This window comes from Rhinopithecus bieti, unplaced genomic scaffold, assembly GCF_001698545.2.
Source record: "Rhinopithecus bieti isolate Rb0 unplaced genomic scaffold, ASM169854v2 scaffold_60909, whole genome shotgun sequence".
Classification (NCBI taxonomy): Eukaryota; Metazoa; Chordata; class Mammalia; order Primates; family Cercopithecidae; genus Rhinopithecus; species Rhinopithecus bieti.
Genome location: NW_016823619.1, coordinates 1,184,304 through 1,207,978, shown reverse-complemented (window position 1 = coordinate 1,207,978; position 23,675 = coordinate 1,184,304). Strand labels below are relative to the sequence as shown.

General features: G+C 45.2%; 1 protein-coding gene across 2 annotated transcripts in view; it reads left to right on the top strand.

Moving 5' to 3' along the window:
• Nucleotides 1-23,675, top strand: part of ESYT2 (extended synaptotagmin 2) — a 97,737-nt gene that overhangs the window by 3,819 nt on the left and 70,243 nt on the right. For both annotated transcript variants that reach the window (XM_017861669.1, XM_017861670.1), the window contains exons 2-3: nucleotides 19,726-19,767; nucleotides 20,920-21,054. In XM_017861669.1, the coding sequence (XP_017717158.1) occupies nucleotides 19,726-19,767; nucleotides 20,920-21,054 (177 nt within the window). The remainder of the gene's footprint in view (nucleotides 1-19,725; nucleotides 19,768-20,919; nucleotides 21,055-23,675) is intronic.

The window sequence follows — 23,675 nt, the reverse complement described above, 5'->3', positions numbered from 1 at the left end:
TTACTTAAAACAAATATTGTTCCAAGGACATGGCTAATCTTTCTTGACTCCACTTCCAGGAGTCACCCTGATGCCATAGGTAATGATAGTTAATTTTACATTTTGTGCATATAACATTTAATTATTCAAATATTCATTAACTTCCTTATGTGAATAAGTGCTGGTTAGTGACTAAAAAGTGGGAATTTGAAAGTGCACATCCTATTTTGGGGTCAATTGTAATAGTTTAATTTTAATGTGTGTTCTATGTGGAGTTGTTTCCTTCTGTTTATGTCTGAGGGATTGATACGTTTTAAGTTTCCCAGAGTAAGGTGGCTCTGTAGAAAATAAATCCAGTGATGTGGGAGGAGAACATTATTTAACTTGCTTCATGCCATAAATATTATACTGGAATACATATTATATGCTAGTTTTTGGTTATGCTGCTCACGTTTCGAGAACCAGTATCAAATTGCTAAAATTATTAATCTGAATGATACTTTCACCTTCCATTTTTCTTATGAGACTTTGTTACATATTTGTTAAAGCATTTAGTTTAATCTGTAAACCAAAAGTATCTGAGACAAGTCCCAATTAATTTAGTATTTTATTTGCCAGGGTTAAAGGATGCTGGTGACATAGTCTCAAGACTTGTGCCCAAGGCGGTTGACCTGTAAGTTTTAGGGATATGTAAGACATCAGTCAATGCATGCAGGCTGCACATTGGTTCAGAAAGGTGGGACAGCTGGAAGCGGGTTAGTGTGGGGAATGCTCCAGATCATAGCTGGACTCAGAGTTTTTTCTGATTGGCAGTTGGTTAAGTTACTGTCTAGAGACCTGGAATCAATAGAAAGGAATGTCTGGATTACCTTGTGGAGACCAAGGTTTTATCGTACAGATGAAGCCTCCAGGTCGCAGGCTTCAGAGGGAATAGATGGTAAATGTTTCCTGTCAGACTTAAAGAGTCTATCAGTCTTAAGGTCTGTGTAGGTGGTAATGAGGTGTGTCCGACGCCCCGCCCCCCATCATGGCCTGAAGTAGTTTTACAGGTTAACTTTGGAAAGCTCCTGGCAGAGAGGAGGAGCTGTTCAGATAGTTGGGAGCTTAGAATTTTGTTTTTGGTTTATACTTTGTACCCAATTTGTAAAATGTTATATAAAGCTGGTGTTGATATTCATACACAATTAGAAGTGAATTGCCTACTGAGACCATTAATTTATTTCATTTGTGCTACAAATCTTTAAATGGCTAGTAAGTGCGTACCTAAAATTTGTTAGCACCGTCTACATTAATGTCTGCGTGCTGGAATTTTGAAACCAAAACCCCAAATATAATCCAATACAAAGTAACAATGCTCTTCCTACTTATTTTTTCCACACATATAAAGGTCTTGGAATTTATCCAGTAACTAGTAGAAAGAATTAATTTTACTTATTCACGAATGGTGCCGTGTGTGAAGCAAAGTTTTAGAAGAAATGCTCCTTGGATGTCAGTGTCATTGCTGGAGCAGTCGGGAAAGGACGACATGGCTGGTGCATTAGGGCCCATGGCAAAGTGCCATCGACTTGGTGGCTCCAAACAACACACTTACCTTTTAACGATTCTGGAGGCCAGCAGTCCGAAATCAGTTCCTCTGGGCTAAAACTAAGGGGTGGGCAGGGTGTGCACGCTGGAGGCTCCTGGGGAGAAGCTTTTCCTGCTTTTCTCGCTTCTCAGCCGCATTCCCATGTCCATGGCTGCAGGCCCTTCTCCCTTCAGAGCCAGTGGCTGCTTCCGTCCTCCTGGGACCATTCTGCTTTCTGTTTTGTCAAACCTCTGTTCCTCCCTCTTTTCTTTCTTTTCCTTAGACAAGGATTGAGGCCGCAGTGAGCTGTTTGCACCCAGGCTGGAGTGCGGTTGTGTGATCATAGCTCACTGCGGTCTCGACCTCCTGGACTCAAGCAACCCTTCCACTTCAGCCTCTCGAGTATCTGGGACTACAGGCCTGTACCACCACACCGAGCTAGTTCGCTAATTTTTAAAATTTTTTGTAGAGACAAGAGTCTCACTGTGTTGCCCAGGCTGGACTTCCTCCCTTTTTAAGGATACTGGAGACGGCATTTAGGGCCTCTATGGATAATCCTCCACCCCAGAAGATCCTTCATTTCATCACATCTGCAACGTTCTTTTTGCCGTATAAAGCGACACTCACAAATTCCAGAGATTAGGACGTGACCGTCTTTTGAGGGCTGTTACTCAGCTTCCCACGCTACCCTGTATCTTGGGAGTATTCGGGAGCCAGGAAGGCTCAGTTCCAGCACTTTCCCTGTGCCTTAACATCTCAGAAGTCAGATTTATTTTACAAGGGTGTGTTGTTGTTAATGGATGGTGCTCTTAGTGGCACATAGTGCAGCTTATAATTGATCACATCTTGGATTCAATACTAAGGTTTTTTTCCATTTTTGGCTGTAGCCCTGGTGTCTGAGGTAGGGTGTGTTCTTTCAGAGGTGGGATGAGGAGGAGCTGTGCAGTGGGAAGAAGGGTTAGGAACTGTGGGAACTGAGATGACCACAGGAAGCAGCACTGTAGGTTACACAACTGGAAGAGTTGGGCTTGATCCCTAGACACAGGGCAGCATCCAGATACCACTAGAGGGATGTGTCCAGTTTTAAAACGGGGATTTAGCAAGATACATTTGTCAGGGATATCCAGAGGGACTGGGGACACAGATCTAAGCATGAGGGGGAGGGAGCACCTGAATGTCAGGGGAATAGCTTTGGGGAGGAAGGTAGATAGATGAGTGAGCTGGGAATGTAAACAACAACCCCAGGGTGCAGAAATGATGCTGGAACAATAGGAGCAGTAGTTTGAGGCTGGGGCTGGGGTGGGAGATTACTTCAGTCTTTAACGTTGGCCTAAGAAACCCAAGGAAGTTCCAAGAGGACTCAGCCCAACAGCAGCCAGCGCCTCACTGGAGAGACAGGTGACAGGCCAGCGAGAGGAGGAAGACTGTGTGGATAGCTTCACAAGGACAAGGGCCGCCTCTCTGCACTCGGAGGAGTGTAACAGAAATCACACGAGAAAACAAACGTGACTGTGCCTAGCACTCATTGCAGGCTGTCTTCTAACTCTTGACATGGAAGTCATTTAAACCTCACAGCTCACCTGCCACCTTTGTTTTACAGTTAAGGAAACAAGTTCTGCTAATGTCAGAGGTGAGCACAGGCAGCCCTTGACCTGTGAGGTCTGTGCACTGCCGTGCATTCTGTGCTCTCTCCTCTCTCTTGATAGCAGTAGAGGAGGCACTGGGGATTCTGGCCCCATCTAATCTCGTCATTTTTACAACCCCAAGAGAATTGTATGTCATTTCTGCTTTTCAGAGTAGGGGCTAAGGTTTGAGAGACTCTGCGGTCACCCCAGTAGAAGTCAGGTGTCCCCTCCTGGCCATACTCAGTGCCCTGGGAGCTGGGCCCAGCTCATAAAACCTGTGCTTGCGGAAGGCACCAGAGATGCCAGGGTGGTGGCAGGCTACTGTTCCCAGAAGAGCAAAACCAACACAAGTGAATGACCCACTACCTTGTTAGCCGGTGGGAGCTTCTCTGGGTTTTAAGTTTATGTACTATTAGCATTCTTAAGTACATTAGGAGGTGACAGCCAGACCGTGGTATATTTGTAAATGTTTTATATATATGAGAGTAATCAGGACAAGTAACGTATGTTTTTAAATGTTTTAGATCTGTGAGAGTAATCGGGACAAGGAACGTGTATTTTTAAAACAGTTTTGATCTGTGAGAGTAATCGGGACGAGGAACAGAGGTGCTCTCCCTTGGTCTGTGTTTCCTTCTTACTGTTAAACGTTTTGTCTGGCATGATTTTCCTCCTGCCTGAAGAACTTACTTTAGTATTTCTTTTACTGCAAGTCTGCTGGCAATGGATTTTCTCAATTTTTGTCTGGAAAGGTATTTATTTCCCTTTCACTTTCTTACATTAATAGACTTCATTTTTTCGAACAATTCTGCATTTCCAGAAAAATTGAGCAGATAATACAGAGTCCCCTCATCCCTTCTTACAGTTTCCTGTGCTATGTCTGTCACAACTAATGAGCCCGCGTTGATATATTTAATACTAACCAAAGCCCACGATTTACGGTACGGTTAATTCTCTGTGTTGTACATTCCGTGGATCTTGACAAATGGATAATGTCATGTATCAGCTATTACAGTGTCATACAAAATAGTTTCGCTGCCCTAAAAGTCTTCTCTGCTTCCACTCTTCCTCTCCGTCTGCCTGTGCTCACTGATCTTTTTACACAGTTTTGCCCTTTCTAGAATGTCATATATTGGAATTATAGAGTATTGGCCTTTTCAGATTGGTTTATTTCACCTAGAAATATGCATTTTAGGTTCTTCTGTGTCTTTTCATTGCTTGATAGCTCATTTCTTTGTTTCATTTTTATTGCAATAAATTCAAATAACATAAAACCATTTTAAAGGACACAATTCAGTGCCGTTTAGTACCTTTACATGTAGTGCAATCATCACCTTTCTCAGGTTCCAAAACATTTTCTCTGCCCCAAAAGGAACCCTGTTTTGTGCCCATTTGCAGTCACACCCTGTTTCCCCTCCCCCAACCCATGGCAACCACATCTGCTTTGTCTCTGTGGGTTTACCTGTCCTGGATATTTCCTGTAAACAGAGGCATGTAATATGTGTGTGATCTTTTATGTGTGACCTCTTTCAGTTAGCATAGTTTTGAGGTTCATTTGCATTGTGGCATATACGAGTGGGTCATCTCTAAGGCTGAATATTCCGGTATGTGGCTGAACCACAGTTTGATTATCCTTCATCCACAATGGCCGTTCAGGTTGTTTCCACCTTTTGGCTGTTGTGAATGGTGCTGCTGTGAAGGTTCATGTACACATTTTTGTCTGAATACCCATTTTCAATTCTTTTGAGTATATACCTAGGAATAGAATTGTTGGGTCTGTGTTTAACATTTTGAGGAATGCCAAACTGTTTTCACAATGCCTGTACCACTTTACATTCTCCCCAGCAATGCATGAAGGTTGAATTCCTCCACATCCTTGCCCTCACTTGTGTTTCTCTGTTTTTATTGTTGTTGCTGTCCTAGTGGATGTAAAGTGGAAGTCACTGTGGCTCTGACTTACATCTGCCTGATGACTGACTGGTACCACCTTGACATGATGTCGTACATTTCTTCCACCTCCACATTCAGTTAGGTCGTTCCGTAGCTTGAAATTGGCCATGGTGGGAATATTCACACCTCGGAAGTTAGCAGTCTCAACAATGTGGCTGTGAGCAGGAGCCAGCCCAAGCCCATCCCTGCTCTGAAGCGTGTACTTCTCCAGAGAGGCTCCCCCGTCCTCTGGAAGGCAGGGCGGGTGCAGGCTGGCCTCTGCAGAGTGGTTCTGAGCCAGCCTGTGGCTGTGTGGCAGGGGGAAGCTCTGGCTGCCTCTGATCCTCTGTGCTCTAAGGCCCAGCCCTCCAGATGTTGTGACTAGGAGTCTGCAGTGCTTCCCAAGTGCCCCCTGGTCTGTCCCAAAGTCCAGTTTGTGCTTTCTCAGTACAACATGCTTGCCAAAAGCTCTATTTTGCTCCTTCAAGGCCAGCTTCTTGCCCTGGGTAGCTTAGGAATTCAGCGAATTTGTCTTGAAAGAGACTGTACCCTTCTTCCCACTTCCCTCTTTCAGGGATCTTGGCCCCTCAGGTTCTGGTGGTTTAGCTGACCCAGACTCCAGTTCTTGCCCCGCCAATCTCCTGAGACGTCCATAAACCCTATTGGCTTCTTTGAATCCCAACCACATTTCTCTGGATTTCTCACCCTCTTGTAGCACAACCTTGAAGGTTGCATAGAAAGTTGACTCCCCCCTCTGTGGTCTCCGCCTCCCCTGAATCCTGCAACGTTTCCAGGTGTGTGTGTGAGCTGCGGCGGCCTGTGCACGTGTGCGGGAGCGTGCGTTCAGGCGCCTGTGTGTCCCTGTGCAGGTGTGCGGGAGCGTGCGTTCAGGCGCCTGTGTGTCCCTGTGCAGGTGTGCGGGAGCGTGCGTTCAGGCGCCTGTGTGTCCCTGTGCAGGTGTGCGGGAGCGTGTGTTCAGGCGTCTGTGTGTTCCTGTGCACGTGTGCGGGAGTTTGTGTTCAGGCGCCTGTGTGTCCCTGTGAACGTGCATGGTTCATCTTTATGGTCTCAACAAATATTTCCATTCTGATGTATTTCTCAGTGTTTAACTAATTTGGCAGATTAATTTGGGACCCACAGTGGAATGACTTTGCCCCTCATTTATCACTGAGCTGAGCCATGGGCTCTTTAAGGACCAAATAGCTCACTGGGGTACCTTTGTTGGTTGGTTAAGCCACGAACAAGGAGCTCTGACTTAGGCCACTGATTTACTTTGGGTTCTCTGGCTTTACTTATTTGGTTCTGTTATTATTTGGGGGAAGTGTCTGATTAAAATAAATGGGCCGTGGTAAAAGCAGTATGTGTTTTATAGATTGAGATACTTATTTTTTGTTCTTAATTTTAATTTTTTTTATTTTTATTTTTTGAGAGACAGAGTCTCATTCTGTTGCCACGCTGGAGTGCAGTGGTGCAATCATGGCTTACCGCAGTCTTGACCTCCTGGGCTCAAGTGATCCTTCCACCTTGGCGTCCCAGAGTGCTGGGATTATAGGCTTCAGCCGCTGTGCCTTACCCCTTTTATTTTTTTTAACAGCTGTATTGAGCTATAATTCACATACCATACAATCCAGCCATTTAAACTATACAATTAACTGTTTTACAGTGTATTCTCAGGATTGTGCAACCATCACCAAAATCTCTTATTAGAACCTTTTGTCTTTCATAAAGAAACCCTATACCCATCAGCCCTCAATCCTCAGACCCCTCCACTGCTCTCCCTGTCACGCCCACCCTAGCCACCCACTAATTCACTTCGTCTCTATAGGAGGATACCTTCTGGACATCCCGTGTAAATGAAATATTACAACACGTAGTCTTTGCGATGAGCTTTTTTTTTTTTTTCTCAAGACAGGGTCTCTGTCACCCAGGCTGGACTGCAGTGACGTGATCATTGCAGCCTCCACCTCCTGGGCTCAAGTGATCCTCCCATCTCAGCCTCCTGAGCAGCTGGGACCACAGGCATGTGCCACCATGCCCAGCTAATTTTTAGATGTTTTGTAGAGATGGGGCCTCACTGTGTTGGGCTGGTCTTGAACTTCTGGGCTCAAGTGATCCTCCCGCCTCTCAGCTTTTCACAGTGCTGGGATCACAGATGTGAGACACACCATGCCCAGCCTGCTTCTTTCACTTACTAGACAGTGTGACACATACTAGTGTTTCATTTCATTGTATTGACAAATAATTCTGTGGTATGAAAAGGCTACATTTTGTTTAGCCATTTATCAAGTAATGATCCTTTGAGCTTTTTCGACTTTTAGGCGAATATAAATCATGCCGCTGTGAGCATTCATGTACAGGCGTTTGTGTGGATGTGTGTTTTCCTTTCTGTTGCATATATACCTGTGGGTAGAATGGGTCATATGGTACCTCTATGTTTACATATTTTGAGGATTTGCTAAGTTGATTTTCAAAGGGCCTACATCATTTTACATTACCACTGGCATCAAATGAGAGTTCCGATTTCCCCATGTCTTCACCAAAACTTGTGGTTAAAAGGAAAATATCAGACAAATTAAGTTTAACATAGTTTAATTGAGCAAAGAATGATTCACGAATTGGGCAGTCCCTGAACCAGAATAGGTTCAAAGAGGCTCCAGTGCATCCATGTAGTGGAAGAACATTTATGAGCAAAAAAAAGAAAGTGAGCTACAGAAACAGCCAGCCAGGTTGCAGTTCTGCATTTGCCTTATTTGGACGTGGTTTGAACAGCTGGCTGCCTGTGATTGGCCAAAACCTGATGGTTGGCCTAAGAGTAGGCTACAGTCTCTTCACACATCCAGTTAGGAAACCTTCAGGCTGAAACTTACAGTATGTTAAGGAGACAGCTTTAGGCTGAACTTAATTTAACATTGTCTATATTTTAACCATCCTAGTGGACATGAAGTGATATCTCATTGTGATTTTGATTTGTATTTCTCTAACTGATAATGTTGAGCATCTTTTCATGTGCTTATTGGCCATTTTTATATCCTCTTTGGAGAAGTGTTTATATACAAATACTTTTGCCTGCCTCCTCCTCCCCCTTTTTTTTTTGAGACAGAGTCTCACTCTGTCGCCAGACTGGAGTGCAGTGGTGCAATCTCGGCTCACTGCACCCTTCGCCTCCCGGGTTCAAGTGATTCTCCTGCCTCAGCCTACCAAGTCGCTGGGGCTACAGGCACCTGCCACCATGCCCAGCTTTTTGTATTTTTAGTAGAGACAGGGTTTCACCATGTTGGCCAGGATGATCTCGATCTCTTGACGTTGTGATCCACCCGCCTTGGCCTCCCAAAGTGCTGGGATTACAGGTGTGAGCCACCATGCCCAGCCACTTTTGCCCATTTTTTAATTGGTTTAATGTGATCCAAAGTTTACTACAGTAGCCGCCTCCTATCTGTGGGGGATATTTTCCAAGACCCCCAATGAAACAGGATAGTGCCAAACCCAGTTGCTGTCAGTCAGAACAACTGTTTTGTCTTCTACCCACGAACTTATTTGCTTATTTATTGGGTTTTTGTTTTTGTTTTGAGATAGACTTCCTGTCACCCAGGCTGGAGTGTAATGACGCAGTCTCAGCTCACTGCAACCTCCACCTCCCGGATTCAAGCAATTCTCATGGCTCAGCCCCTCCCAAGTAGCTGGGACTACAGGCGCCCACCACCACACCCGGTTTTTGTTTTTTTTTTTTAAGTAGAGGTGGGATTTCGCATGTTGGCCAGCCTGGTCTTGAACTGACCTCAAGTGATCTGCTGGCCTCAGCCTCCCAAAGTGCTGGGATTATAGGCAAAGTGCTGGAATTACAGGTGTGAGCCCCCGTGCCAGGTCCCAGCCACAGATTTAATGCCTTTTCCATCTTAAAGGTTGACATGTGACAGCAAAACTAGCATGAAATTATTTTCCTTCTTCAGTTTCACAGATGGAAGATTTGTTCTTACACCTTAGCAACCTCAAGGTATGATACTTTCCTTAATAAGTCGAGAACTTTCACCTTTTCACTTAAAGGAAGCACTTTATGGCTTCTCTTTGGCATATCTGAATGACCAACATCACTATTGATGTGTTTTGGGCCATTATTGAGTAAAATAAAGGTGACTTGAAACGAGCATGGTGATCCCACGACACTGGAGGTGATGATCCAGACAGCACAGGTGAGTGGGCGAGAGCATGCTCAGGGCGTGTCGGACAGAGCGGGACTCGTGTCTTCAGCGGGGCGGAGTGAGATTTCATCACCCTACTCAGAACAGCATGCAGTTTAAAACTGTTTCTGGAAGTTTCCATTTAATATTTTCTGACCTTGGTTGACTGCAGGTAATTGAAATCACAGAACGTGGAACTGCCAGTAAGTAGGGGATTTCTGTAATAGGTAACAAATTGGAGGTCAGTGGGTTCGGTTTTCAAACTCTTTACCCTAATTTTAAGATTTGGGGTATTTGCAATAAAAAAGGAATGTGTGGCAGACATTTTTCTGCGCCTGGAGCTGTGGGGTCTGCTCTCTGGAGAGAGAGGCTGGACGGCCCTATCCCGTGGCGCCATCCTTTTGTGGGTGTGCGCGTCCTGCTCAATGGACAGCAAGCCTCAGCTCATGGCCTGGCCTCCTGTTTGTTTTTGTGGCCAGTGAACAGCTTTTATATTTTTTAATGGCTGGAAGAAAGTGGCAGGTGAAAATGTTATGAAATTCAAATTTCAGTGACCATATTAAAGTTCTGTTGGAACGCAGCCATGCTCATTAGTTCATACACCAACTGTGGTTGAGTGGTTGTGACAGAGACCTCACAGCCCACAAGTGCCCCAGATATCTCTTGTCTGACCCTTTATGGGGAATGTGTAACATCCAACAGCAGTGAGGCACACAGGCTATAATTGGGAAAGATGTTCTGGAACCTTGGTATCAAACATCCAGTGAAGGTAATGATCATATTCAGGAAAAAAGTACTAGTGTTTTCACATGTCTGATTATTTACTGTTTCTTCATTGTGTACAAACAAATAATTAAAAAGGAAACAGTAAGTTTTAGGGTGGTACATTTCCGACCTCCTCCTCATAAGTCGCGATAGTTTACTATCTGCGTGAGAATAAAGTTAAGCTCCTAGGAGATGTATAAACTTATTTCTTGAAAATGTAAAATTCACAGATACATTTTAAATCCGATCTTACTTCTGAATCCATGTAGATAGATTTTTAGTATTCCAGTCACTTCTGTAAATCTTTTTGTTTTGTTTTGTTTTGGGACGGAGTCTCACTCTGTCGCCCAGGCTGGAGTGCAGTGGCGCAATCTTGGCTCACTGCAAACTCTGCCTTCCGGGTTCGCGCCATTCTCCTGCCTCAGCCTCCCAAGTAGCTAGGACTGCAGGTGCCCACCACCACGCCCAGCTAATTTTTTTGTATTTTTAATAGAGACAGTTTTAAATAACCCCGTTTTTCCAATCTCATATAGTTTCTCATATATATTAGAATAAACTATATATACTATATATATAATCACACAAAGCTGGATTCATTTAAATAGTATACAGAATATATGCAATTAATTCAGTGCTACAATTGCCCATCTATCTTTTAATCCATTCCAGTTAAAACATAAGCATGTATATTTGAATTAATGTTCATTTGATTTAAATTTAAAATAAAAACAACCAGATTTCTTAGGCATTTTAGTGAAGCAGATGAGAAGACAGATTTCCTACCCTTGGACTCGTTTTAATCTGTGATATTGATGTAACTCATGCCAGGACTTCAGCTTAAATCACGATTATCAAATAATTATGTGACTTTTCTTTCTTTTAGCGGAGACAGGAAAATGTCTAAAGGACTTTAGAATTTTGTGAGAACATGCTTCAAATCTTTGAAAGATATTCTTCATGGCCATGTGTTTATGTGTAAATAAGTCTGTTGATATTAGTGTTTCCGTGAAGGGATACCCTGTTGTTCTCCTGAGTAGAAGCTGTGAGGCGTCCCTATTTTAACTCTGCCATTGAATATTAGTCCTGGCTTAAATTCTCCTATAATTTCACGCATACACTAAAAGGGGCTTACCCCTTTAAAAAATAAATGGATAGAGGAAGAGTATATGTCAGATGTAACATACGAAATTCAGGGGACGTTCTCTTATGAATTAAAACTAAGACTTGGATTTCAAGTGATTTAGACAGCTTTGTTACGAAAGGTATGCGGGGATGAACCTAGTTTTTTTTTTTTTTTTTTTTTTTGAGACGGAGTTTCGCTGTGCCGCCCAGGCTGGAGTGCAGTGGCCGGATCTCAGCTCACTGCAAGCTCCGCCTCCCGGGTTCACGCCATTCTCCTGCCTCAGCCTCCCGAGTAGCTGGGACTACAGGCGCCCACCACGTCGCCCGGCTAGTTTTTTGTATTTTGGTAGAGACAGGGTTTCACCATGTTAGCCAGGATGGTCTCGATCTCCTGACCTTGTGATCCGCCCGTCTCGACCTCCCAAAGTGCTGGGATTACAGGCTTGAGCCACCGCGCCCGGCCAGAACCTAGTTTTTACACTTTTCTTTTACTCTGTTTTCTGATCTACCAAAATAGATAATGGCCACTTGTCTAATGAAGAAACAGTGAGGAAGCCCGCTCTAGGCCAGTGCCTCCTGTGCAGTGTGCATCAGCGCCGGCTCGGCTGCCACCGTCCACCTTCAGCCCAGAAGAGCCCTGCGCCCCTGGGGCCCGTGGTGGTCAGAGCTGAGGCTCAGCCATCATCCCTGTCGCGGCAAGAGTCCTTACTTTAAACTGTTAAGAGTTTAGGTGACATAAGAAAGCAGCAATTTGCCATAGCTCTGGTAGGCAACACCGTTGGATTTGTGGTGAGAAAGTCAAGGATTGACTGTGATCACTGCATGTGGTCTCACTTAAAAACTTCAGGGACGTTAGTGTCTTTTTGGATTTCCTAGTGAAATTTCTCATTAATGTACAAAGCACCTGGGGAGAATTTTGAAAGTGCTTTCTGTTAAGAAATGACCTTAAACAGATGGATTTTTAAGCACTGTCATTGCACCAAAGCATTGGGGTATCCAGTTACTCTGTTGCAGTAATCGAAGCCGGTAAACCACAAAGAAAATTACAACCTTGTGGATTTTGGAAAAGATCAATTGCTTTATTTACTGTGTGAATTAATTGATTGCCTGCTTTTATGTAGACTAGAAATAGATAAAATGGTTATCTTGTGCAATTTCCTTTTATTATTCGAAGTAGTCATTTGACCATACTGTGACAGTTTATTACAGGGTTGACAGATGTTTTAGATTCCTCTCTACCTTTTTAACCTTGAATTCTTTCTTTGTAGAAGCAACTATTTGGATAAAGCATCCTAGTATCTTTGAAAAAAATACCATTTAATTATTAAGATTTCTGACCTGCTTTTTCAGTTTCCATGAATACTGACCAAAGTCTCTAGAGAAGACGGGAGATGGGCACGTAGGATTTGAGGATCTTGAGGAGGGACAGATAGTTTGGGAGATGAGTAGATATTTGATTATACAAAGATCAGAAGGCACAAATTTGTGTTGGTACCAAATTATATTTAAGTCACTCTCCTGCTAAGTTCAGCAGCCCAGCTGTGGGGACAAGCAGAGATCCCCACTGGTGTGGAGAGGTAACACGTGCTCCATCAGATCCTCGTGCCTTACAGTTGTAAACATTTAAACGCCGTGTTCCTGGAAGTCTCGTCCACTGTCAGGAATATTATCCCTAATACTTTTTCTCATGATAATCTGATAATATGAAGACGTGGTTCTGAGTTACTTTTCCCCATGCCCCACAGAAGTGCTTCTCTTCCCTCCAGTACAGGGCACCAGTCTTCTTGGAAAGCACTGAATGGAGCCTTGGGTTCTCATGGGCCCCACCTTTCTCAGCAGTCCCCGAGTCTTGACTGCTCCAGGAAGGTGTTCTGTGTGTGTTAGAACCTTGGACTCCCTTTGGTTGTGCTGAGTGTGAACCAAAATTTTCTGGGCAGTTTTAACTTTCTGCACGTCTTTCTGACCATTTGCACTGACTTTAATTCATATGCAGAGCAAACAATATAAAACATTTTAAATATTTAACGTTTTTAGTATTTCCCCAGACTGAATTATTTGAATGCAGGCCACATCTGCTTAGGTAAACCTGTAGTATGCTGAGTGCTTCCAAGTAAAGGTGTGTTGCTTGCCTGAACGCTTCTAGAAACCAGTTTCTGATTACTCTTGTGATGTAACTAATAAAGAAGAGGCGTCTCATGTTCTTGTAGAACCGTGGTTCTCCTGTCCTTTTTGCCTTATCTGTTCCATTTTTGAGATTGTGTTGATTTTAGACAAGGAAACAAAGCTACCTGCTTAACTTTTTTTCATTTCATAGGCTTAACGTAGAACTAGCCACATGGTGTAGGAAGGTTGGTGTTTTCAGATGGCCAATGAATGGGTGACGCTGTCACTTAGGTGCCTTCTGGGGAACAGTGAGGTTGGCCCCCACCTGTGCTGGTGGGGCCTGCCCCAGGGCACACTGTCGATTGCTGTGCCAGTGACTCACATTCCTTCTTCCTTCCCCTTTAGTTGTGGTCTAAGAGAGGGAAAGAATTCTTCCCTGCATCCAGCCATTGCTTCCAGTAAGAATTTTGTGTATTTTGTTTTTTCCTTTTTAAAATAGTGCCTAAAGCGTTACGCAGCCTTGAGCAAAGCTCAAATCCTTTTTGGAATGAGGAAGAATCTCGAATAAATGAACTTGATTGGCAAGTTCATGATTTCATGTTTAGTGGCATTTTGTTTCTAACAGAATCATTTTATCCATTTATCTTCAAAATTTTCCTTAAAGGTATTAAATCAGCAATGCCTCAGGTATAGCATCTTTCTTAATATTTTCTGAGACATTACCTGTCTAAACTTAATCTAGTTTTTATTTTAAAAAAGGAATGAGTCAGCAGAATTGTTACTGCATGTTTCAGTGTTACTAATGCTAATGGAATTTTTTTTTTTTTGAGATGGAGTCTCACTCTGTCGCCCAGGCTGGAGTGCAGTGGCGTGGTGCAATCTCAGCTCACTTCAAGCTCTGCCTCCTGGGTTCATGCCATTCTCCTGCCTCAGCCTCCTGAGTAGCTGGGACTACAGGCGCCTGCCACCACGCCCAGCTAATTTTTTGTATTTTTAGTAGAGATGGGATTTCACCATGTTAGCCAGGATGGTCTCGATCTCCTGACCTCGTGATCCTCTCTCCTCGGCCTCCCAAAGTTCTGGGATTACAGGCGCGAGCTACCGCGCCCAGCCAATGCTGATGGCCTCTACATTCCCTGTCAAGTGCCTGCTGTACTTTTTTTTTTGTAATTAAAAATGCTTGTATCAGCCTGGTACGGTACGTAGCTCATGCCTGTAATCCCCGCACTTTTAGAGCCTGAGGCAGATGGATCACTTGAGGCCAGGAGTTTGAGACCACCATGGCCAACATGGCAAAACCCTGTCTGTACTAAAACTACAAAAATTAGCCACTTGTGGTGGCGGGCACCTGTAGTCCCAGCTACTCCAGAGGCCTAGGCAGGATAATTGCTTCAACCTGGGAGGCAGAGGTTGTAGTGAGCTGAGATCATGCCGCTGCACTCCAGCCTGAGTGACAGAGTTAGACTCCATCTCAAAAAAAAAATCAAAAGTACTTATATTGTGCATAGGACGTGGAATTTATGAACAATAAAATCCTATGTAAGTTCTGATTGTTAATACTGGTCTTCAAGGAGAATGTTGTTTGAAGAAAGACATTCCTTTTATTTAATTTTTGTTTTAAATGTTAGCTTTCAATTTTTTTATGTTTGGAAATGGGAAGAATATGATTTAATTGGCAAGAAAATTTTGACCGTTTATTCCATCCTGTATGCTTCAGCACGGTGTAACGGGAAGGCCTCTGGAGTCCTCTGGGTCTGGATCTCTTTAGTCTACCTGTTCCCCCGCGGCGTTTTGTTATCTGTTAGATGGAGCCACTAATTGTTCAAAGGTTCTGGTGAGGATTAAACAAAATGTTGTATGTAGAGTTCCTGGAGCACAGTTAAATGCTCTTTGTATATTTGGTTTAATTTTTCTAAACAAAACAACTTTGGTAATAGCAGCAGCATATTAGAATCTAAAATATGCCTTTGTTCTTTTAAAAGGTAACATTAAAGAGATGTTTGCAGGGTGTCAACTCAAATATAATAGAAACTTGAATAATCGTACAATGATTATTTCTAGTTCATGGAGATAATATAAATATAGAAATTTGTTTTATAATTAGAACTTAAAAGAGATTTGAGTCTTTTTTTTTTAAGCTGAAAGATAAGATTTAAAACTGAATATGGGTTCCTGTGTGACTGAGGACTGTGTTTTCTGTGGTCCCTGTGTGTCCCAGTCTTTGTGATGTTTTTGCTACTTTAGATTCTGTTTTATGCAACATAAGCAAATGTTTATGAATATGTTATTAGAAGCAGAGTTTGACTTAGTGAACAGATTTTAAAATTTGGTAACAGATTTACTTTGTTCAAATTTGATATATTCTCTTTCTGATTTTCTTTGGCACATTGGAATAATCACTTATAAATGAAAACCTCAGAACTATTGAATGTCTTGGGATAACACTACTAAGAGACAGCTTGATTGTGCAAATTCTAACACAAGCCAGTTAAATTCTAATACAAGCCAGTTCACTTGTACTCAAACCTTATTTGGGCAGAGGGTTTCTCTATTCATTCCAGAACAGAATGGGACACTACCGGCAGTTCCTTCCATGCTCCCCCTGCAACTCTGCCTCACTGCAGGCCACCTCACTGCAGGCATGGGTGCCGCCTCCTCCTCCTGTCCATCAGCTGCCTCACTGCAGGCGTGGGTGCCGCTCCTCCCACGAACTCCCTACACCGTCACTGCTCACTGCAGGCATGGGTGCCGCCTACTCGCATGCTCCTGTCCATCACTGCTTCACTGGCAGGCGTAGGGTGCCCGGCTCCTCCACACTCCTGCCGCATCACTGCCTCACTGGCAGGCGTGGGTGGCCGGCTCGCACCCATGCTCCTGCCATCACATGCCTCCTGCAGGCGTGGGTGCCGCCTCCTGCCCATCACTGCCTCACTGCAGGCGTGGGTGCACTCCCCTCCCACTCTGGCTGCCCGTCACTCGCTCACTGCAGGCGTGGGTGCCGCCTCCTCCCACCCTCCTGTCCGTCACTGCCTCACTGCAGGCGTGGGTGCCGCCTCCTCCCACGCTCCTGCCCGTCACTGCCTCACTGCAGGCGTGGGTGCCGCCTCCTCCCATGCTCCTGTCCATCCTGAGGCTGTCCAGGAGCCCACCAAGAGACACCTCATTAGAACAAAAGCCGCTCCTACCACCCAAGAAATTCCAAGGGATTTAGTACCTTTGTGTGGGGAATCAGGGATGAGACACCAAATATTAGAACAAAAGATTCTCCTAGCATTCCTACCTACAAGGGGTTTTAGGAGTTCTGTGTTAGGTACTAGGGGCAGAGACCAAATATATGTATTTCTTGTTATTTCACACCTGGCCAGCCCCAGCTCATATACCGCTAGTTTCTTTCTTTCTTTTTTGTTTGTTTGTTTTTTTTTGAGACGGAGTCCCAGGCTGGAGTGCAGTGGCGCAATCTCAGCTCACTGCAACCTCCACCTGCTGGGTTCAAGCAATTCTGCCTCAGCCTTCTGGGTAGCTGGGACTACAGGTGTGCGCCACCACGCCTGGCTAATTTTTTTGTATTTTTAGTAGAGACTGAGTTTCTCCATCCTGGCCAGGTTGGTCGCGAACTCCTAACCTCGTGATCCGTCCGCCTTGGCCTCCCAAAGTGCTGGAATTACAGGCGTGAGCCACGGCACCTGGCCTACGGCCTCTTTCTGAATCTTCCATGTACCCTTCCAGGCAGCAGCAGACTCCCCTTCCTGTGCTGGCACTGTTCTCCCTCCCTGGCTGGCGGCCACGCCTCCCACAGCAGCCCCTCCTCCAGCGCTGTTCTCCCTCCCTGGCTGGCGGCCACGCCTCCCACAGCAGCCCCTCCTCCAGCGCTGTTCTCCCTCCCTGGCTGGCGGCCACACCTCCCACAGCAGCCCCTCCTCCAGCGACAGCCTCCCAAGGACAGCAGCAGGTCTCATTTCCGCTGGATCTGGAGGAAGTGCTTGATAAATAGATTCTTCAAGAGAGCGGTCAACACATGTGCAGGAGATTAAATACGGCCCAGTGACTAATAAAATCAGAACTCACCTTATTTTTGCTCTGATACATGACTGAGTAGAGAAGCTTTATTATTATTACATAAGTATAATTCTATAGGTGATTGTGGTACTGGTGTGTTTAGCTTTAAGGTGTCGCTCCGGCGTTGAGGATGACAGGATGAGTAGGACTTTACTAGCATACTGTCAGACCAAATTTGGGAAGTACCAGTAAACTTAGAGAAATCTAATGTTAGAGAAGGAAGAATGTTTTCATTTTGGAACATTTTTTACAGGAGTCATTTTATGATATTTATCTTTAAAAGCTGATGTTCCAAAAAAGTTTTCTTTACAAATCAGATTTGGAGTAGATTACTTATGTTGTAAGATAATCCTGTTTCCAAGTATCGTTTTCATCTAATATCAATAAAATATGGTTTAATTAATGAAAATTGCACTTTCACATAATTTTGATCATTTGTTATATAAAAATAGTACTCCTGTATTAGAAACATTTTGTTAATTTTAATCCTAAATTACAGAATTAGTTCGTGCTTATAAGGATTTCAAAAGCATAGAAATACAGAGGGAAATGTAAGAGCTGAGTTTCCTCCTTACTCGTTTCGTACATATTCCTGCAAACCTCTTTTCTATGCATTTATTAGCATGTGTAACTTACATTAGAACATGTTTCTATACACATGCATATGTGTACGATATTTTTAAAACTATATAGCCTCTTAATTTTTTTTTTTTTTTTTTTTTTTTGAGACGGAGGGTCACTGTGTCCCAGGCTGGAGTGCAGTGGCACGATCTCGGCTCGCTGCAACCTCCGCCTCCTGGGTTCAAGTGATTCTCCCACAGCCTCCTGAGTAGCTGGGATTGCAGGCGCGCGCCACCATACCTGGCTAATTTTTGTATTTTTAGTAGAGACGGGGTTTCACCTTGTTGATCTCTTGACCTTGTGATCCGCTCGCCTTAGCCTCCCAAAGTGCTGGGATTGCAGGCGTGAGCCACTGCGCCTGGCCAAGGATGTTTTATTTTAGCCCCAATAGCAGAGAAAATATTTTCTCTCTCTTTTTTTTTCAATCCAGAGACAGGGTCTCACTCTGTCACTCAGGCTGGAGAGCAGTAGTTCTATCATGGCTCACTGCAGCCTGGAACTTCTGGACTGAAGTGATCCTCCCGTCTCAGCTTCTGAGTAGCTGGGACTAGGACTACAGGTGTGCACCACCATTTTTGTTAGAGACAGAATCTCACTATGTTGCCTAGGCTTGTCTTGAACATCTGGCCTCAAGCAGTCCTCCTGCCTCAGCCTCCCACTGTGTTGGAATTACAAGTGTGAGCCACTGCGCCCAGTCCACGTTTCTTTTTAAATAGGTTTTCTTTTTTTTTTTTTGAGACAGACTCTCCCTCTGTCATCCAGGCTGGAGTGCAGTGGCACGATCTCGACTTGCCACAACCTCCACCTCCCAGGTTCAAGCGATTCTCCTGCCTCAGCCTCCCAAGTAGCTGGGATTACAGGCGGGTACCGCCACACTCCGCTAATTTTGTATTTTTAGTAGAGACGGGGTTTCCCCATGTTGGCCAGGCTGGTGTTGAACTCCTGGCTTTAAGTAATCCACCCCCCTCAGCCTCCTAAAATGTTGGGATTACAGGAATGAGCCACCGTACCTGGCCCTAAATAGGTTTCTTTTCTCCTGTACAAACCCTCTCCAGTATCCAGGCCCTACCTGCAGAATTTTCAGGGGGATCCCTATCTGGGTGAAGGTGGGAGATGGTACGGAGAGGAGCCAAGTAAGGAACAGTGTCTCTTGGCTGGTTTGGGCCAAAAGAGAAAAGCAAAAGGAAAGAGTGAGTTTTATTTTAGTTTATATTTTGTTACTTTATTTTATGGAGTCTCATGATGTTGTCCGGACTAGGGTGCAGCACTAATCACAAGCATGATTGTAGCACATTGCAGACAAGCTCCTGGGCTCAAGGGATCCTCCCACCTCAGCCTCCCGAGTACCTGGGACTTGCAGGTTTGCGCCACCATGGCTGACCTGGGCAGGGTAGAGGCTCTGAGCCTAGATTTCCAGGACATGATGATAATACTACTAACAGATTAGAAACATGTTTTTTTAAAAAAAGGTAAAGGTCAGTTTTGTATAATCTATGATGTTTCAGATTCCAGTGAATTTCCTCTGGACAGTGGGGTGCAGGGAAGACTCTGATGGCATTTGCCACACTCGACTTTTCTGCTCATCATGTTCTCAGAATGTAAAGAGCTGGGGTGCCGTGCATTTCACTTTGCCTCCTTGGAGACCAGTTTCCAAAGGTTTAGAGCAGAGTGTTTTAAAGAAGCATCATGTAAACATAGGACATATGATGGGAATATGAAATTGCCTGCTTGACATTTTATTTACAGTTGTTGGGAGCAAATAAGTCATATGTGTGTATTTTCCTCCTAGGTTCATTTTCCAGACACTGAAAGAGCAGAATGGCTAAATAAGGTAAGATTAGAGTATACCAAATACCGTCTATCAGTGGAATTGGAGGATGAGATACCATCTTTCCATATTTGGGAATTTGCATGTTGGTAACATTTGAGCTCTTTTGGACTTTAGTGGGTTGGCTTCTGCTCCCCAAAGACCTCAGTCGTAACAAATGCGTTTCTTTTTTTTCCAGAGACTGAGAACTGTCTCTGACTTGAGAAAAGTATAGGCATGTGCATATTTATATCTCTGGCCATGTGTCTTCTTTCCTGAACAGTCAGGGCTCAAATCTATTTTATAATAATCATAAGTTTTAAGAAACATTACAAAGACAGAAATAACTTACAAGAAACTGAATAATCAATAACAATCCTTTTTTTTTTTTTTTTGATGGAGTTTCACTCTTGTTGCCTAGGGTGGAGTGCAATGGCACGATCTCGGCTCACCGCAACCTCCACCTCCTGAGTTCAAGTGATTCTCCTGCCTCGGCCTCCCGAGTAGCTGGGATTACAGGCATGCGCCACCACGCCCGGCTAATTTTGTATTTTTAGTAGAGATGGAGTTTCTCCATATTAGTCAGGCTGGTCTCGAACTCCCGACCTCAGATGATCGCCCGCCTCAGCCTCCCAAATGGCTGGGATTACAGGCGTGAGCCCCTGCACCCAGCCAGCAATCATTTTTTTAAAGGTTATGTTTTTAGAACAGTATACCTTGAATTAGATCTGTTTTATCTCTGTATTTCATGCATCTTTAGGGCTACACAGTGAACTCAGATGTTGATAATGATCACTTTAAAGTGCTGGAAGTTCATTTGTCATTAAAAATATAGGTGCTTATTAATATTTATACAGTTGAAGAACTATGAATATTACTGTTGTTTTCAGCAACAAGTTGAAACCACAGGACTTTTAGAAATCTTTAAATGTGCTGACATGCTTAAACAGAATATTTAACCAGAGTAACTAGTTCCTACAACATATTAGGTAATCAGTAGTTGGTTTTCTAATAACTTTTAGAATTTAGATCATGTTGATTTTGCATAACAAGAAGATTCTCCCCCCGCTTTATTTTCAAAACCAGGTTTGGTCCGTTGTGAGAGTTTCTCACGAGCACTCGTGTGTGTCATGCGTTATAGCATTTTGTTTACGCTGAGTTCTTTTTCCTTTCCAGACTGTAAAACACATGTGGCCTTTCATTTGCCAATTTATAGAGAAGTTGTTTCGAGAAACTATAGAACCAGCTGTGCGGGGAGCAAACACCCACCTTAGTACCTTTAGTTTCACGAAGGTCGACGTGGGCCAGCAGGTCAGTAGTGTTCTCTTAAGTATCCTCACATGTGCATACAATCAGACTGCTGTGAAAACATGAAAAACACACTTTCTTTTTTTGTTGTTTTTTCTTGAGACAGAATCTCGCTCTGTCGCCCAGACTGGAGTGCAGTGGCACTATCTTGGCTCACTGCAGTCTCTGCCTCCCAGGTTCACACTATTCTCCTGTCTCAGCCTCCCGAGTAGCTGGGACTATAGACGCCCGCCACCACGCCCAGCTAATTTTTTGTATTTTTAGTAGAGACGGAGTTTCACCATGTTAGCTGGATGGTCTCGATCTCCTGACCTCGTGATCCGCCCTCCTCAGCCTCCCAAAGTGCTAGGACTACAGGCGTGAGCCACCGCGCCCGGCCAAAAAACACATTTTCTTTCAATTTTTTTTTTTCAGACGGGGGCCTCGCTATGTTGCCCTGCCTGGTCTCAGACTCCTAGGCTCAAGTGATCTTCTGCCTCAGGCTCCCAACTAGCTGGGTATATGTTTTTTAAACAGCTTCCATGAGCCCAGTGGCTCATGCCTGTGATCCCAGCACTTTGGGAGACCTGAGCTAGAGACCAGCCTGGGCAACAAAGTGGGACCCCATCTCTGCAAAAAAGTTCGAAGTTAGCTGGGTGTGGTGGTGCACGTGTGTGATCCGGACTACATGGGAGGCTGAGGCGGGCGGGTCACTTGAGCCCTAGGAGGTCGAGACTATGGTGAGCCATGATCGCACTACTGCATTCCAGCCTGATTGACAGAGTGAGACCCTATTTCAAAAACCGGACAGCTTCAAATTATGTTCTGAAGAAAATTGTTCACCAAGAAGGTCTACTGGGTGTACCTGCATTTCCCACTCAGGCTCTGCCTCCAGCCGCAGTGCCTTTTCCCGTCTGTCAGGAGGCTGTCCTGCTGCCCTCTCGCCCTCGGTGCCTTTTCCCGTCTGTCAGGAGGCTGTCCTGCTGCCCTCTCGCCTGCCGTGCCCCTTCCCATCTCTGTCACTCAGGCTCTGCCTCCTGCCACGGTGCCTTTGCCCATCTCTGTCTGGAGGCCGTCCTGCTGCCCTCTCGCCCTCACTGCCCCTTCCCATCTGCTGGGAGGCCGTCCTCCTGCCTTCTTGTCCGCGGTGCTCTCTTGGCCACGTCAGCCTCCGTCGCGTGGCTTCTCTTTAACACTGACTTTTTCCCCTCGTGTGTCTTTCTGCTCCACGTTCTTCTGTCACAGGCCCTTTTGCGCTAGTTTTAAGTAGTCTTTCCCGTGAGAGAGTTTGATATGTGAGCTCATGTGAATTCATGCTCAATGTGCGGTAATTGACATGTTTAAGGTGTTCACCCCTCTCGGGATGTTAAGAAACAAAACTACTAATGACTCTAATGCTGGTAAGGTAGGTACACCATTCATTACGTAGGTGGAAGGAAAGACGGATTTTGTTAACGGAGTCAAATTATGTAAAAAGGAAAGCTCTACTTCCTAATACCACTTCTCGTAAAAGCCTCAAGAGTACATTTAGTTGATCATGGGAAGTTTTTCTTTTTCTTTTATATTTTTAAATCAGTGTTTAAGTAGCAACAGTCCAAGGTAACATTTATATGCCTAAAGACTCAGAGTCTGCACACGTTGGTGCATGCACAGCAGAGTAAGCACACAGACATCCCCGCACAGTGTGGTTCAGGGTTGTGACAGATGTGGTTGTGGGAGGGTCTGGCATGGCCACTGTGTATTTGCCACCTGTTAGTGGGCACCCGTGTCCACCCCATGCTCTCCAGGCTGCTGGCCACCTTTCTCCATCAGAGCTGACTTTCTGTGTGCAGAGAATGCTCTGTCTCAGAAGCAGTTACTCCAGACCCAGTGCCTCCTGTGCAGCCTTACATGTGACACCTGCCTGTATGTGCTGCTGCTTTTCTTGTGACATGGCTGAGGCGTGGCCATCCTGTGCAAGAGCCCATGTCGGTACACAGGATGCCTGTGGGACGAGCCCGTGTCTCTAGACAGGACGCCTGTGGGACGAGCCCGTGTCTCTAGACGGGACGCCTGTGGGACGAGCCCGTGTCTCTAGACGGGACGCCTGTGGGACGAGCCCGTGTCTCTAGACGGGACGCCTGTGGGACGAGCCCGTGTCTCTAGACGGGACGCCTGTGGGACGAGCCCGTGTCTCTAGACGGGACGCCTGTGGGACGAGCCCGTGTCTCTAGACGGGACGCCTGTGGGACGAGCCCGTGTCTCTAGACGGGACGCCTGTGGGACGAGCCCGTGTCTCTAGACGGGACGCCTGTGGGACGAGCCCGTGTCTCTAGACGGGACGCCTGTGGGACGAGCCCGTGTCTCTAGACGGGACGCCTGTGGGACGAGCCCGTGTCTCTAGACGGGACGCCTGTGGGACGAGCCCGTGTCTCTAGACGGGACGCCTGTGGGACGAGCCCGTGTCTCTAGACGGGACGCCTGTGGGACGAGCCCGTGTCTCTAGACGGGACGCCTGTGGGACGAGCCCGTGTCTCTAGACGGGACGCCTGTGGGACGAGCCCGTGTCTCTAGACGGGACGCCTGTGGGACGAGCCCGTGTCTCTAGACGGGACGCCTGTGGGACGAGCCCGTGTCTCTAGACGGGACGCCTGTGGGACGAGCCC